Raw genomic sequence first — 15084 nt, 5'->3', positions numbered from 1 at the left:
TAAGGATGGTTCTGCTTTCACTTTGTCAACAGTGAATGAATTAATTAATGTAAGGCAAATTAACCAACTTTCAGAGACTTCATTAATAGCCAATCCTCTTTACGAAATACAGCTCAAATTATTTTAGCTTTTTGTTCTAAAAGGAAAAGAGATTTATACTCATTATAAAATGTGGTAGAAGATGGAGTTCCAAAATTTTACTTTCACATTTCAAATAGTGGCTCCGTAGGGTCAAGCCTTCCAGAAAACCTTTTAGTGTGGCATTTTTAAAAAGGCAATATTAGCCATTTCCTACTAAACCCGCTGTGTTCCTATTAATTCAGACTGGCACAGGATCAATCAAGATCAGAGAGCACAAGAGTGATGCAGTTGAAGGAAATCTATGGGCAGGGTACACTGACTCATACTGGTAACCCCAGCACTTTGGGAGGCCCAGGTGGGAGGATCGCTTGAGCTCAGGAGCTCGGCCAGCCTGGCCAACATAGCAGACCCTTGTCTCCACTAAAATTCAAAAAAATTAGCTGGGTGTGGAAGCATGCACCTGTGATCCCAGCTACTTGGGGCGCTGAAGCAGAAGGATTGCTGCAGGGAGTGAAGATCATGTCACTGCATTCCAGTCTGGGTGAGACATTATCTCCCCCCGCCCCCCCCCAAAAAAGGAAAACTATGACATGGAACGTTTACCCTTTGTCACCAAGGTTTGCCATCTTCTTGATTTCTATGAGCTATTTTTACAAACATTGGGACGACCAGGTGTGGTGGCTCACCCCTGTAACCCCAGCACTTTGGGAGGCCCAGGTGGGAGGATTGCTTGAGCCCAGGAGTTCAGGACCAGCCTGGCAACATAAGGAGACCCCTTCTCTAAAGAAAAGTTTTTAAATTAGTCCGACATGGTGGTGTATGCCTGTAGTACCAGCTACTCAGGAGGCTGAGGTGGGAGGATCGCTTGAGCCTGGGAGGTGGAGGCTGCAATGAATCAGGATTACGCCACTGTACTTCATCCTGGGCAACAGAGCAAGACCTTGTCACAAAGAAACATAAAAAAATTGCTTTAGAAAGCCATTGACTATGTTTTGCTTTGTTTTGTTTTGTTTTGTATTTTGGAGACAGGGTCTCACTTTGTTGCCCATGCTGGAGTGCAGTGGTGTAATCATGGCTCACTGCACCCTCAACTGCCTGGACTCAAGTGATTCCCCCACCTCAGCCTCTTGAATAGCTGAGACCACAGACCTGTACCACCACACCCAACTAATTTTTTTTTTTTTTTTTTTTTTTTTTGAGACGGAGTCTCGCTCTGTCGCCCAGGCTGGAGTGCAGTGGCACAATCTCAGCTCACTGCAAGCTCCACCTCCCGGGTTCATGCCATTCTCCTGCCTCAGCCTACCGAGTAGCTGGGACTACAGGCGCCCACCACCACGCCCAGCTAATTTTTTTGTATTTTTAGTAGAGACGGGGGTTTCACCATGTTAGCCAGGATGGTCTTGATCTCCTGACCTCATGATCCTCCTGCCTCGGCCTCCCAAAGTGCTGGGATTACAGGCGTGAGCCACCGCCCCCGCCCCCCCCCCCTTTTTTTTTTTAAGAGATGGAGTCTCAGTATGTTACTCAGACTGGAATGGATTACAAAAAGTCCATGTACATAATTTTAGGTGGTACACATCCCAGATGCTTCAGGTACAATGATGAGACAGAGATGATAATTAATTTGAAGTGACTTCTTTTTCTTTTTTTTTTTTTTTTTTGAGACAGGGTCTCTAAAAGGAATAGACATGGCATTGTGTCAATAAAACTATTTAGAGAAACAGATGGACATAATTTACCAATCCCTGCTCTATTGTAGAAAACTAAGTAAAATAAAATAACAATAAAATGCGATACATATGGGATTTTTAAAGGTGTCACATTCTCTCCCTGAGAGATTCATTTCACACCATGGCTGCCCAGCAGGCTAACAGCAGGATCACACTGTGTCGCCTAGGCTGGAGTGCAGTGGTGCAATCATAGCTCACTGTAGGCTCAATCTCCCAGGCTGAAGCCATCCTACCACCTCACTCTCCTGAGTAGCTGGGGCTACAGGTGTGTGCCACCACGCCTGGCTGAGTTTCTTTTATTTTGTAAAGCAGAATCAAATACTCTTAAAAATCCAGCAAATACACATTTCAAAAGCCCATGCATATTTCTTATTTTATTGTTGTTATGTTTTACTTAGTTTGCTGCAATACAGTGGTGGTTGGTAAATTATGTCCATCTGTTCCTCCAAATAAAGTTTTATTGACACAACGCCATGCCCATTCCTTTACCTCCTGTCTGTGGACACTTCATGGTTCTTATGGCAGAGTTGGGTAATTGCAACAAAGACCAGGTGGCCTGCAATGTTTGAAGGATTTACCATCTGGCTCATTTTTTAAAGTTTTCTGACTCCTGTAATAAAGAAATGTCCAGTCTGGGCAACATGGTGAAACCCCATCTCTACAAAAAATAGAAAAAAATTACCGGGCATGGTGGTGTACCTGTAGTCCCAGCCACTGGGGAGGCTGAAGTGGGAGGATCGCTTGAGCCTGAGAGTTGGAGGCTGCAGTGAGCCATAACTACTCCACTGCACTCCAGCCTGGGTGATAGAGTGAGACCCTGTCTCAAAAATAAAATAAAATTAAGTAATGTCACAAGTTTGGGTCAGGCACAGTGACTCACACCTATAATCCCAGCATTTTGGTAGGCCAAGGCAGGAGGAGCACTCGAGGCCAGGAGTTCAAGACCAGCCTTGGCAACATGGCCAGTCCCCATCTCTACCGAAAAAAAAAAAAAGCTAGGCATGGTGTCGTGTGCCTGTAGTTGCAGCCACTGGGGAGGCTGGGGCAGGAGGATGCCTTGAACCCAGGAGCTGCAGTGAGCTGTGATGGTGCCACTGCACTCCAGCCTTGGCAACAGAGCCAGACTCTGTCTCTGAAAAGAAGAAATGTCACAAATTTAAGAACCTCAGGTTATACACACGTTACGTTTACTCTAGGTCACTAGATGTTCAAACCAGGACAAAGCAATCACCTCAAGGACTTAGGGGTAAAGGGCCACTGCACTTAAACCGTCAGGCTCCGCTCTGAGGAGTAACTGACCACACTGTGTATGTTAGTGCCTTTGCATGCTCCTGATCCTGACGTGCGTTCTAGTGAGCGTCACAGACAGTGTCTCCGCAGGGCGCAGTGCAGTGTTGAGGGAAGCCGTGCTGTCTGCCTGCAGGTCAGCTTTAACTGCAGCCATGCCCCTGAGGTTAATGTGGGTTTCCTATTCTCTACTCAAGGCCACTTGAGTGCCTGGGAAGCGGTCATTGCAAAATTAGCCAAAGTCTATGGTTAAGGAGGAATTGAGTCCTTTTTGTTAGATACATGAGATTTCACAGTCTTGTATGAAGGCGGACTCCAAGGCAGATAGTCATCCCAGAGTTATCTCATTTTAATGTGTTAGTATAATGTGCTAAATATGTAATATGTGTATAGGCATGTCTGTCCTCATCACCCCAACCCACCCTGCCACACACACACACACACACACACACACACACACACACACACACTTCCTTCAAACCACAGTTGCACTTAGCATCAAATTCGGCCACCTGCACCTGCCTCAGCCTTCTAAAAAGTGGACTTCAAGAAAAGTGCAGCTTCAAGAGGGTGGGGTGAGAAGATGCATTTTCTTGTCTGACTAGTTTGCAGACACTCTTGGTGACTGCAAGGGGCATCCCCAGTCCCCCTCTTGTGGCAGTACTCATGGCATCATCTGCCTGGGTTTGATTCTCAACTCCACCAGATGTGTGACCTTAGACGAGTTCCTTCCCCTTTTCTGGTGCCTCATGCATTAAGAAGGGATAAAACAGAGGAGCCACAGGGGTGGAGGTGAGAGTTACGAAAGACGATGCGTATCTGATGTTCCCAGCCCATGGAAGGCAATCATATAATATCACTGAACTTTCCTCTTCTCAGTACACAACCCACCTCTCTCCGTGGCTCCTATTGTTCACCTCTCTTCCCACGCTGAGACCACCTGGCTCACAGAATCATTATCTGCTTGTTGCACAGCTGAAGTTCTACCCTTAGGCACCATTTCTCCATTCATGAATTTCTCATGTTTTCCAGAGGATGGACACAGTCCAAGACTCTCATGTTTCATTCAGCCAGGTCAATGCCAAACAACCACCACAGATCAGGCTGTCTGTGTTCAAAACCCATTCCTTTCACACCTATAATCCCAGCACTTTGGGAGGCCAAAGTGGGAGGATTGCTTGAGGCCAGGAGTTCCAGACTAGCCTGGGCAACATAGTAAGACCCTGTCTTTACATTTTTTTAAAGTTAGCTGGGCATGGTGGCACATGCCTGTCGTCTCTGCTACTTAGGAGGCTAAGGTGGGAGGATCGCTTGAGCCCAGGAGGTCAAGGCTGCAATGAGCCCTGATCACACCACTGCACTCCAGCTTGGGCAACAGAGCGAGACCTTGTCTCAAAAAAACAAAAAAAAAATTTAAAAAAAATCCTTATGTGGAATATTTACAGAGCTGCCAAATTCCCCCGGGAGGAGAAGAAGGGGTTCAATTCCAAACCCTAAGCCACTGCAACAAGTTTTACTTTCTCAAAGTTTTGTAATCAACCCTAAGCATTTTTGGCCATTCCACAAGGTCAAACCAAGCACATTTAATTCTGGATGGAGAGGGCACCAGACACTACCTAGAGTCACCCCAGGATGGAGTCCTCCTTCCATCCATTAAAGATTTTCTTCACTCTCAGCTGCCGGTCCTTGCCCCTCTTTGTAGGAAGATGTGCTCAGGTGGCAAGAACTCGCTCAGGGAGCCTGAAGGGCCAGCCAACCCTGGGAGTTGAAGTGCTCACCCCCAGGGGCAGCCTCGACTGGCTGACTGGCAGAAATGGGACAGGAACACTACAGCCCCCTCGCCCCACCAGGCGGCCCTGAGAGCAGCTGTGGTGGACTTTCTCTTGCTGACTCTGAGGAACCAACCGGCCTTGTGAGCTGCCCTGTGGGGAGGCCCATGTGACAAGGAACTACACGGCCTTGGAGACAGCCCACAAGGAACTGAATCCTGCCGGGAAACGCAGAAGCTGGCGTCCTAATGGGATTTCTGTCTTTTGACTTTAGTAGGAGATAGGATATTCAAGAACATCTGTACATTTGGGACATCATTTCAAATTGGAATGGATTTACTGACTTTTTTTTACTTTAAGAGATGAGGATGGGAGGTGTGGGAAGGGGTCTCGCCATGTTGCCCAGGCTGGTCTCAAACTCCTGGCCTCGAGTGATCATCCCACCTCAGCCTCCCAAGTCACTGAGATTAGAGGTGTGAACCATTGCATCTGGCTGGGTTTGCTGACTTTTGATTGAACAAATCATTTTCATCATTCATGATCTTAAAAGCACAAATAAAACTTTTTTCTAAGTTCAATTTGGCTGTCAACGAAGTGTGTGTAATTTTTCTAAAATTATTTATTATTATTATGAGACTGGGTCTCACTCTGTCGCCTCAGGCTGGAGTGAAGTGGTGCGACCTCGGCTCACTGCAGCTTCAACTTCCCTGGCTACAGCAATCCTCCCACCTTAGCCTCCCAAGTAGTTGAGACCACAGGCGTGCACCACCATGCTTTTGTATTTTTGGTAGAGACGGGGTTTTGCCGTGTTGCCCAGGCTGGTCTTGAACTCTGGAGCTCAAGTGACCCACCCGCCTCGGCCTCCCAGAGTGCTGAGATTATAGGTGTGAACCACTGTTCCAGGGCAATTTTTCTAAAATTCAATGAAGAGTCAATTTTGTTTGTAGATCTGACAAAAAGTATATGTGTGTGTGTATGTGTGTACTTTCAAAGCCACTCCAAAGAGAGCAGATTTATGTAAAAGTGTTTGCTTTTAATGGGCCTCGAGCATTTGTCAACTGAACTCAAGTACATAGCTAAGCGTCAGGTCTCAAAATCATTACATTTTTTGGATGTTGGAAATTTTTATTAAAAACTTTTTCTCCTTTAGAGCTGAAAAGTCCAAATGTCACCAGATAGGATAAGGTGAACTGAACTGAAACTCTGACATTCTTATAAAGAAATGTAGACAAATGTCTTTAGGCAGACAAATGTAAGCACGATTCTCACCATGAAGGAGTGTAGAATTATGTATGCTTTCTTGCACATCAGAAAAAGCACGAAATGTGAATTTACATGTAAAACACCGTACTTGATGTTAATTTAAATAAACATTGAACTATCTTTAATAGTCTGTACTCGTCCATTTATTTGTGGCTCTGTTGTGGTAGTCATTAAACATTTAAAATAATAGCATCAACCACTCATACCACAATCAGCTTTTCATAACTGTCTTGTTTCCTTTTCTTTCTACTTGCTGTTTATTCCATCACAAATGCCAGTTTCAACTCTGAGCTATATGAAAATTGTTACTTTTGGCATATTTACTCCATCAGACTGTTATCAATATCTTTTTTTTTTTTTTTTTTTTTTTTTTTGAGAAAGGATCTTGCTCTGTTACCCAGGCTGGAGTGCAGTGACACTATCACGGCTCACTGCAGCCTCAACCCTCGAAGCTCAAGCAATCCTCCCGCCTCAGCACCCAACAGCAGCTGGAACCACAGGTGCATGCCAGCACACCTGGCTAATTTTTTTGAATTTTAGTAGAGATGAGGTCTCACTATATGTTGTCCAAGGCTGGTCTTGGACTCCTGAGCTCAAGCCATCCTCCCACCTCAGCCTCCCAAAGGCATAAGCCACTGCGCCCAGGTCAGTTGTTCTTTTTGAAATAGACATGTTCTGCCAAATTTAATTGTGAATTGAAAATTGAATCACTGTGAAGCAAACCCTGTTTTACCTTCCATTTTCACCTTGTTCTCACAGTTAACAACTGACTAGTTGACTTTTACGGAGAAAGCATTTAAAATGGAGTGTGATGAGTTAGGAGGTTAGCCATGGATAGGTCCATGGGAGGGCAGTGTGCTACTCACTTGGGCAAGAGCTTCTCCTAGGAGTTTATCACAATACTGGCTTCTTATTTTAACAGACCAGGATGGAAATGCTCCTTTAAGTTTCAATAGGAGAAAATTGTCAGGACATTCTATTTTTCAACACAAATCGCGTATTTGCCTCTCTCAGTCCTTATCTGTTGTCTTCCTCTTCCCTTTACTCCCTTTTCCTCCCTGCATCCTGACTTCTGTCCCAGGTTAGTCCCAAACACATCAGAATCCAAGAGGAAGGACGTTGCTCACCATTCTCCGACTAATGATTCCCTCCTTGACTCATCCACTGTATTGAGAATGCTCCAGCCGGGCGCGGTGGCTCATGCCTGTAATCCCAGCACTTTGGGAGGCCAAGGTGGGTGGATCACCTGAGATCAGGAGTTAAAGACCAGCCTGGCTAACATGGTGAAACCCTATCTCTACTAAAAATACCGAAGTTAGCCGGGGGTGTAATCCCAGCTACTCAGGAGCTGAGGCAGGAGAACCACTTGAACCCGGGAGGCAGAGGTTGCAATGAGCCAAGATCACACCACTCTGTTGCCACAGCCTGGGCAACAGAGCAAGACTCCATCAAAAAAAAAAAAAAAAAAGAATTCTCCATGGCTTAGTTGGATGCTAATCAATTTTACTGTATCTATTTTGAACCAAGTCCTCCACAAATTCAAATATGGCCTGGGAGTTTTCTTTGCTTTTCAGGATAAGATACAAGCTCTAGGGTCTTGGCACTCAAAGTAGGAGCCATAGGCCAGCAGCAGCCATGTCTCCTTGGAGACTGTAAGAAATGCAGGGTCTTGGGCCCCACCTCCAGAAACCCTGAATCAGGATCTGCCTTTCCACAAGATCTGCATGCGAATGCACAGTAAAGTTGAACTAGTACCATTCTCAGGCCTGATGCCACTTCACACGTCTCCCTATTTAAAAAAATGTACAATTTGGGCTGGGTGAGGTGACTCAGGCCTGTAATCTCAGCACTCTGGGAGGCCAAGGTGAAAGGATTGCTTGAGACAAGGAATTCGAGACCAGCCTGGGCAACATAGCAAGACCTCATTTCTACAACATTTTTTTTTTAAATTAGCCAGACATGATGGTGTATGCCTGTGGTCCCAGCTACTCAGGAGGCTGAGGCGGGAGGACTGCACCACCACGCCAGCTAGTTTTTGTATTTTCAGCAGAGAAGGGGTTTCTTCATGTTGGCGAAGCTGGTCCCGAACTCCTGACCTCAGGCAATCTGCCCACCTCGGCCTCCCAAAGTGCTGGGATCACAGGCATGAGCCACCGCACCTGGCCTGTGTTCTTCATTAAGGTCTGGTGACACTACCTTATTTATTGGACACAGAATCTATACCATTGCTCAATCAACTTGCGTATGTTATTCATAAACTCCTGTTGAATTGCACTTGAATGAAAGGCAAAGATGATGGTGTTGGTCATCTGGTGGACCCAAAGGAGGGCTGTGGCTGGGGCAGCTGAAATCCTTTCTCAGGAAAAGCAGCTATGTGAGCACAGTTTAAGGCACATTGTGTGCCTGTAAGGACTCTTAAGAGTGAGCACAAAAGCAGGGTGAGGCAAGGAAGGAAGAAAGCAAATTAAGAGCAGTGCCATCTATGAACTGGCCACAAGATTCCCAAGAAACCCAGCTGGTTACACAGGAACGTATGAAACCACTCCTCAGAAACCTCCCTAGGAAGGAAGGGTGAGCAATACATCTGCCAGTGACTTCCTGCTTCCTCTCTCTCATTGGAATAAGTTTGTCTGCCCCACTAAGTGTTAATCCTCCTCCATTTCTGAGTTCTTGCCCAGCCTTTCTAGCAGCTGCTAGATAAGCCAGAGCCTCAGGTGGTAGACTTACAGGAACTGCAGCCTATGGCCCTTTGCCTGTTTTGTAAATAAAGTTTTATTGGCACACAGCCATACCCATGGACTTATGTATTGTCTGGTCTTTCTCTTTCTTTCCCTCTCTCTCTTTCTTTTTCTTTCTTTCTCCTGTTCTTGCTCTGTCGCCCAGGCTGGAGTGTAGTGAACTCCTGACCTCAGGTGATCTGCCCGCCTCGGCCTCCCAAAGTGCTAGGATTACAGGTGTAAGCCACCACGCCCAGCTTTTTTTTTTTTTGGCGGGGGGAGGTGGAGGACAGGGTCTCCCTATGTTGCCCCAGGCTGGTCTTGAACTCCTGGGCTCAAACAATGCTCCCACCTTGGCCTCCCAAAGTACTGGGATTACAGACATAAGCCACTGCACCTGGCCATGTATTGTCTATATCAATTTAAGTATCAGTAAAACCCATTTGGAAGGCTCATTCTGAGTATTAAATGAGACAATGAATGTAATATTCAAAGCATAGTGCCTGCCTACACTCCATAAATTATTTTATTATTTAAATCTTATTTATTAGGCTGGGCACAGTGACTCACGCCTGCAATCCCCACACTTTGGGAGGCTGAGGCGGGCAGATCACCTGAGGTCAGGAGTTAGAGACCAGCCTGGACAACTTGGCAAAACGCCGTCTGTACTCTAAATACAAAAAATATCCAGGTGTGGTGGCAGGTGCCTGTAATCCCAGCTACTTGGGAGCCTGAGGCAGGAGAATCACTTGAACCCGGGAGGCAGAGGTTGCAGTGAGCTGAGATCGCACCACTGCACTCCAGCCTGGACGATATAGTGAGACTCCATCTCAATAAATAAACAAATCTTATTTATTATTTAAATTCAAATTATTGTGAATGGCAGTCTCCTTACTTAGGCTGTTTCTGCCATCCATCTGCCCCTAGCCACCTCCTCTACTGGATTCTAAGGGATATCTGAGTCTCACCATAAACCCCATTCTTTTGGTTGAGACATCTGGATGTCAGGGGACTCACCATGAAAAATAAACTGCCTGGAAGAGAAACCCAGGAACCGTCTTCCAGCAGTTGATCAAGTGCATCTGATCAAGTGGGAATGGTGGGTAAATGGTGGATTGTGGAATGAGAGAAAGCCAAGATGATGGAGCATTTCCGGGGAACAGATGCCCCAGGCAGCCCAAACTGAAAATGGAGAGCGAATTCAGGTGCTAAACAGGGAAGGACGGAAAAATGGAGGAAGGTTTCATGCAAAAACAGATGTACCTTCATGTACTCAAAGACCGATTCTTTCTGCACACATACTTCAAAGTTCATATTCAGCACCGCCATCCCTGGATCTCCCATATCTATGAAACTTCCAGATGTTTCTGCCTCCCAAGTGTGTGCGTGTGTATTTGCTTCACTGTTCTCAGATTTGTAGTTGTACTGTTTCATGAAAAGTTTTGTCAGGCCAGGCATGGTGGCTCATGCCTGTAATCCCAGCACTTCTTTGAGAGGCCAAAGCGGGTGGATCACTTGAGGCCAGGAGTTCGAGACCAGCCTGGCCAACATGACGAAACCCATCTCTACTAAAAAGACAAAAAATTAGCTGAGTGTGATGGCATGTGCCTGTGGTCCCAGCTACTCAGGAGGCTGAGGCATGAGAATCACTTGAACCCAGGAGGCAGAGGTTGCAGTGAGCTGAGATCACACCACTGCACTCCAGCCTGGGCAATGGAGCAAGACTCTGTCTCAAAGAAAACAAAAAAAAAAGGTTTGTCATCTCAGTTCACCCAAGCTGGAGTGCGGTGGTGCATTCACAGCTCACTGCATCCTCAAACTCCTGGGCTCAAGTGATCCTCCCACCTCATCTTCCCCAGTAGCTGCAACTACAGATGCACAGCAGCATGCTCTGCTAATTTGAGATGTGTCGTCTTCCTCTAGGGACAGCAGGACTGGCTTTCCCTTGGGACCCCACAGAAGGCAGGCAGGAGGCTCCACTGCCAGACAGGAAGCAGAGCCTTATTTAACAACGAGCTGCAAACTCCACCACTTCAAAAGATGCTGTTCCTAGAGGAAGACGGTAGAGATGGGATCTCACTATGTTGCCCAGGATGGTCTCAAACTTCTGGGCTCAAGTAATCCACCTGCCTCAGCCTCCTTAAGTGCTGAGATTACAGGTGTGAACCACTGGGCCCAGCCTCTCATACCAATTTCTAGTTCCCTCTCACTTTGATGACAGGGTTTTAAATTTAGTCTTACACCCATGCTTTTGCACCTTTACTCTGAGGCTCATCTTTACCATTGTCATCTGTGCCAATGGGCCTAGGAATCTGCATTCATATCCATTTTCTCACTGATGAGATTCTGACTACTGACCTTGAGTAGTGGGCACCAGAGTCAGCCAGAGCCCCCTGGAGAGTGCTCCCAGGTTATCACGTAGGAAGCAGAGAGGCGGAGTATGTTTTCTGGGGCATGAAACAGTGATTCAAATGCAGGGACCCCTTTGCCTGGCCCACTGGCCCTCAGCCTTCAGGCAAATGTACAGACACTCTTCATTTTTATCTTTTAAAGCACTTTCCATTACACTAACCTCCAGAAGCAACTCTGCTTACCAAGGCAGAAGGAAAGAGTGCCACTGTCCAAATTAGATATTAGAATTCAAGCTTTTAAACATTAATACTTAGGGAGTAGTTCTATGGTGCTTCCGACTGTTTTTACAATGGAGTGTGTAATCCAGCAGAGCTGTTAAGCTTTCTGAAGATGTCAGTCTGTTCTGACTTCTAGGAAGGCAGCTGTGGAGTGAACAGGCTGCGTTTATAGACGTGCCAGATCTGGACTCTTTTGAAGTGGTGGAGTTTGCAGCTCATTGTTGTTAAATAAGGCTCCGCTTCCTGTCTGGCAGTGGAGCCTCCCGCCTGCCTTCTGTGGGGTCCCAAGGGAAGGCCAGTCCTGCTATCCCTAGAGGAAGACAGCACAGATCACGCTTTCCTTAAAACTGCACAGCTGGCGGGGAGGACAAGTGAGGAGAGTCCATGAACACAATGGGGACATCTGCCCTTTGGTTGACATCTGCACTTTGGTTGCTTGAAAAAAACCCAGAGAGGGGCCCATTTTACCAGGAGAGAGGAGGAAGGGCGTCTCTTGTGTGGTCACAAAGAGCCAATGAGGTTTGTCGAAGATGATAAATATGATGGAGCTAGACTTTTTTTTTCTTTTCTTTCTTTTTTTAAAATAAAGGCCATAATCTAGAAGGAGCGCTTCTATTTTCAACCTTGAAGAACTTAAAAAAAAATCTTAGTATGCTTACTGTAATCATTAACATTGATATTACTTGGAAACTTACATGTGTAGAATAAAGCAAGATTTTCAATGTATGAGAAAACATATAGAAAAATTAACGCAGTTGTGGCCGGGTGCGGTGGCTCAAGCCTGTAATCCCAGCACTTTGGGAGGCCGAGGCAGGCGGATCACAAGGTCAGGAGATCGAGACCATCCTGGCTAACATGGTGAAACCCTGTCTCTACTAAAAAAAAAATAATAAAAAATTAGCCGGGCGTAGTGGCGGGCGCCTATAGTCACAGCTACTCGGGAGGCTGAGGCAGGAGAATGGCATGAACCCGGGAAGCGGAGCTTGCAGTGAGCTGAGATTGCACCACTGCACTCCAGCCTGGGCGACAGAGCAAGACTCCATCTCAAAAAAAAAAAAAAAAAAAGAAAAACAGAAAAGTTAACGCAGTTAAGAAAAATCCAAATAAATAGAACTGAAAGTTAAGGTGCAAAATGTGTCTGTGTGTACTTATGCTGAGTACGTTTCCCTTTAGTTTTTAATGTTTTTAAATTTTAAATTCTGTGTGTGTGTGTGTGTGTGTGAGAGAGAGAGAGAGAGAGAGACAGGGTCTCACTCCATTGCTCAGGCTGGAGTGCAGTGGTGTAATCTCTGCTCACTGCAACCTCCACTTCCCGGGCTCAAGTGATCCTCCCACCTCAGCCTCCCCAGAAGCTAGGGCTACAAGCACGGCCCACCACATCCAGCTAATTTTTGTTTTGTTTCGTTTTTTGAGACAAGGTCTGGCTCTATCGCTCAGGCTGGAGTGCAGTGGCACTATCTTGGCTCACTGCAACCTCCACCTCCTGGGCTCAAGCGATCCTCCCACCTCAGCCTGCTGAGTAGCTTGGATCACAGGCCTGGGCCACCACACCAGGCTAATGTTTGTATTTTTAGTAGAGGTGGGGTTTCGCCATGTTGCCCACGCTGGTCTCCAACTCTTGAGCTCAAGCGATCTGCCCGCCTCGACCTCCCAAAGTGCTGGGATTACAGGTGTGAGCTACTGCTCTTTCTTTAACATTGATCTGTTTGTTTCATTCATTAATTGTAAACGAAAATCCTGCCTCTGTGGGGTTATTTCCATGAATGAGAGAGGCCATAAAAAAAAGCACTAATTGGACAACCATCTCTACTTAGGAAAAAAGCAGTTATAGGGATCAGTCACAGTTTATGAACATGTTCTGGCGCCTTAAAGGCATCAAAATCAGGATGTCAGAGTCCCAAATAGGAAAGATCTAGTCCACGAGGCCTGTTTCTCTAGAAGACCAGTAAAGGTGGCAGGTTTGGCGCTCTAGGTGGCAGAGAAACCACCAGGAAGTCTTAGTGAATGGGGAGAAAGGTAACCTTCCCAACCTTCCTCTTTCCTCCTCCTCTCCTCTCAGCCCTCCTTCTCTCTGTCCTCCTCCTCCTCCGCCCCTCCCAAGCATCACCTCGTGAGGCCTCGTGGCGTTAGCCCAGTGCGCTCAGCCCCCACCGAGCCTGGCTCTACTGCAGGCGCTGGGGGTTGGGGTGGGGGAGAGGCCCGGGGCACATGATGCCGCCCCCAGCCCGCCCAGCACATGACCCAGGCAGGCCGGCGGGGTCCTGGCACACCCGAGCCGCGTCCGTGAACACAGCCCATGGCCTCCCCGCGCCTAGGCACCTTCTGCTGCCCCACGCGGGACGCGGCCACGCAGCTCGTGCTGAGCTTCCAGCCGCGGGCCTTCCACGCGCTCTGCCTGGGCAGCGGCGCACTCCGCTTGGCGCTGGGCCTTCTGCAGCTGCTGCCCGGCCGCCGGCCCGCGGGCCCCGGGTCCCCCGCGACGTCCCCGCCAGCCTCGGTCCGCATCCTGCGCGCTGTCGCTGCCTGCGACCTTCTCGGCTGCCTGGGTAAGGGCGCGCGCGGCCCGCGGGTTGGAATCTGATCAGTGCCTGGGTGAGGGCGCGTGGCCCGCAGGTTGAGACCCTACTGGTGCCCGGATAAGGGCGCACGGCCTGTGGATTTGGACCTGTTTCGTGATGGAGGACGAGAGGCCCGCGGGTTGGAACCTTCCCGGTGCAGGACTGAGGGCTCGTAGCCGGCTGGTTGGGACCTGCTCGGTCCCTGGCTGAGGGCTTGAGGCCCGCGGGTTGGGACGTGATCGGTGTCCGTGCACGGCCCGCGGGTTGGGACGTGATCGGTGTCCGGGTGAGGGCGCACGGCCCGCGGGTTGAGACCTGCTCAGTGCTGGGGTGAGGGCGTGAGGCCCTGGGGTTGGGACCTGCTCAATCGCCGGGTGAGGGTGCGTGGCCCGCAGGTTGAGACCGGATCGATGCCCGAGTGAGGGCGCATGGCCCGCAGGTTGGAACTTGATCCATGCCTAGGTGAGGACCCACAGCCCGCGGGTTGGAACTTGATCGGTGCCTGGGTGATGGCGCACGGCTCGCGGCTTGGGCCGGGCGTCTGAACACTTGAACCACAGAGAAAAGGGAAAAACGGAGGCTGTTCCCTAGGGACTGGATGGGACAAACGGAGGCTGTTCCCTAGGGACTGGATGGGACAAACGGAGGCTGTTCCCTAGGGACTGGATGGGACAAACGGAGGCTGTTCCCTAGGGACTGGATGGGACAAACGGAGGCTGTTCCCTAGGGACTGGATGGGACAACTAGGTAATTTTTTTTTTTTTTTTTTTTTTTTTTTTGAGACGGAGTCTTGCTGTCTCGCCCAGACCGAAGTGCAGTGGCACAATCTCGGCTCAAAGCAACCTCCACCTCCTGGGTTCAAGGGATTCTCCTGCCTCAGCCTCCCGAGTAGCTGGGGGAGGCACGCGCCACCATGCCCGACTAATTTTTGTATTTTTAGTAGAGACGGAGTTTCGCCATGTTGGCCAGGCTGCTCTCGAACTCCTGACCTCAGGTAATCCGCCCGCCTCAGCCTCCCAAAGTGCTGGGATTACAGGCGTAAGCCACCG

At 48.2% G+C, this 15084-nt stretch overlaps 1 protein-coding gene across 1 annotated transcript in view; it reads left to right on the top strand.

The window, feature by feature from the left end:
- Nucleotides 1-13620: 13620 nt before the first annotated feature.
- Nucleotides 13621-15084, top strand: part of GPR143 (G protein-coupled receptor 143) — a 42030-nt gene continuing 40566 nt past the window's right edge. Inside the window, exon 1 of the mRNA XM_055267902.2 lies at nt 13621-14023. Coding sequence (XP_055123877.1) covers nt 13774-14023 — 250 coding nt within the window. The 5' untranslated portion in view covers nt 13621-13773. The remainder of the gene's footprint in view (nt 14024-15084) is intronic.

The sequence above is a fragment of the Symphalangus syndactylus genome, chromosome X (assembly GCF_028878055.3).
Source record: "Symphalangus syndactylus isolate Jambi chromosome X, NHGRI_mSymSyn1-v2.1_pri, whole genome shotgun sequence".
NCBI classification, from domain to species: Eukaryota; Metazoa; Chordata; class Mammalia; order Primates; family Hylobatidae; genus Symphalangus; species Symphalangus syndactylus.
The sequence above is the reverse complement of the archived record's forward strand: the minus strand, read 5'-3'. Positions and strand labels throughout refer to the sequence as shown.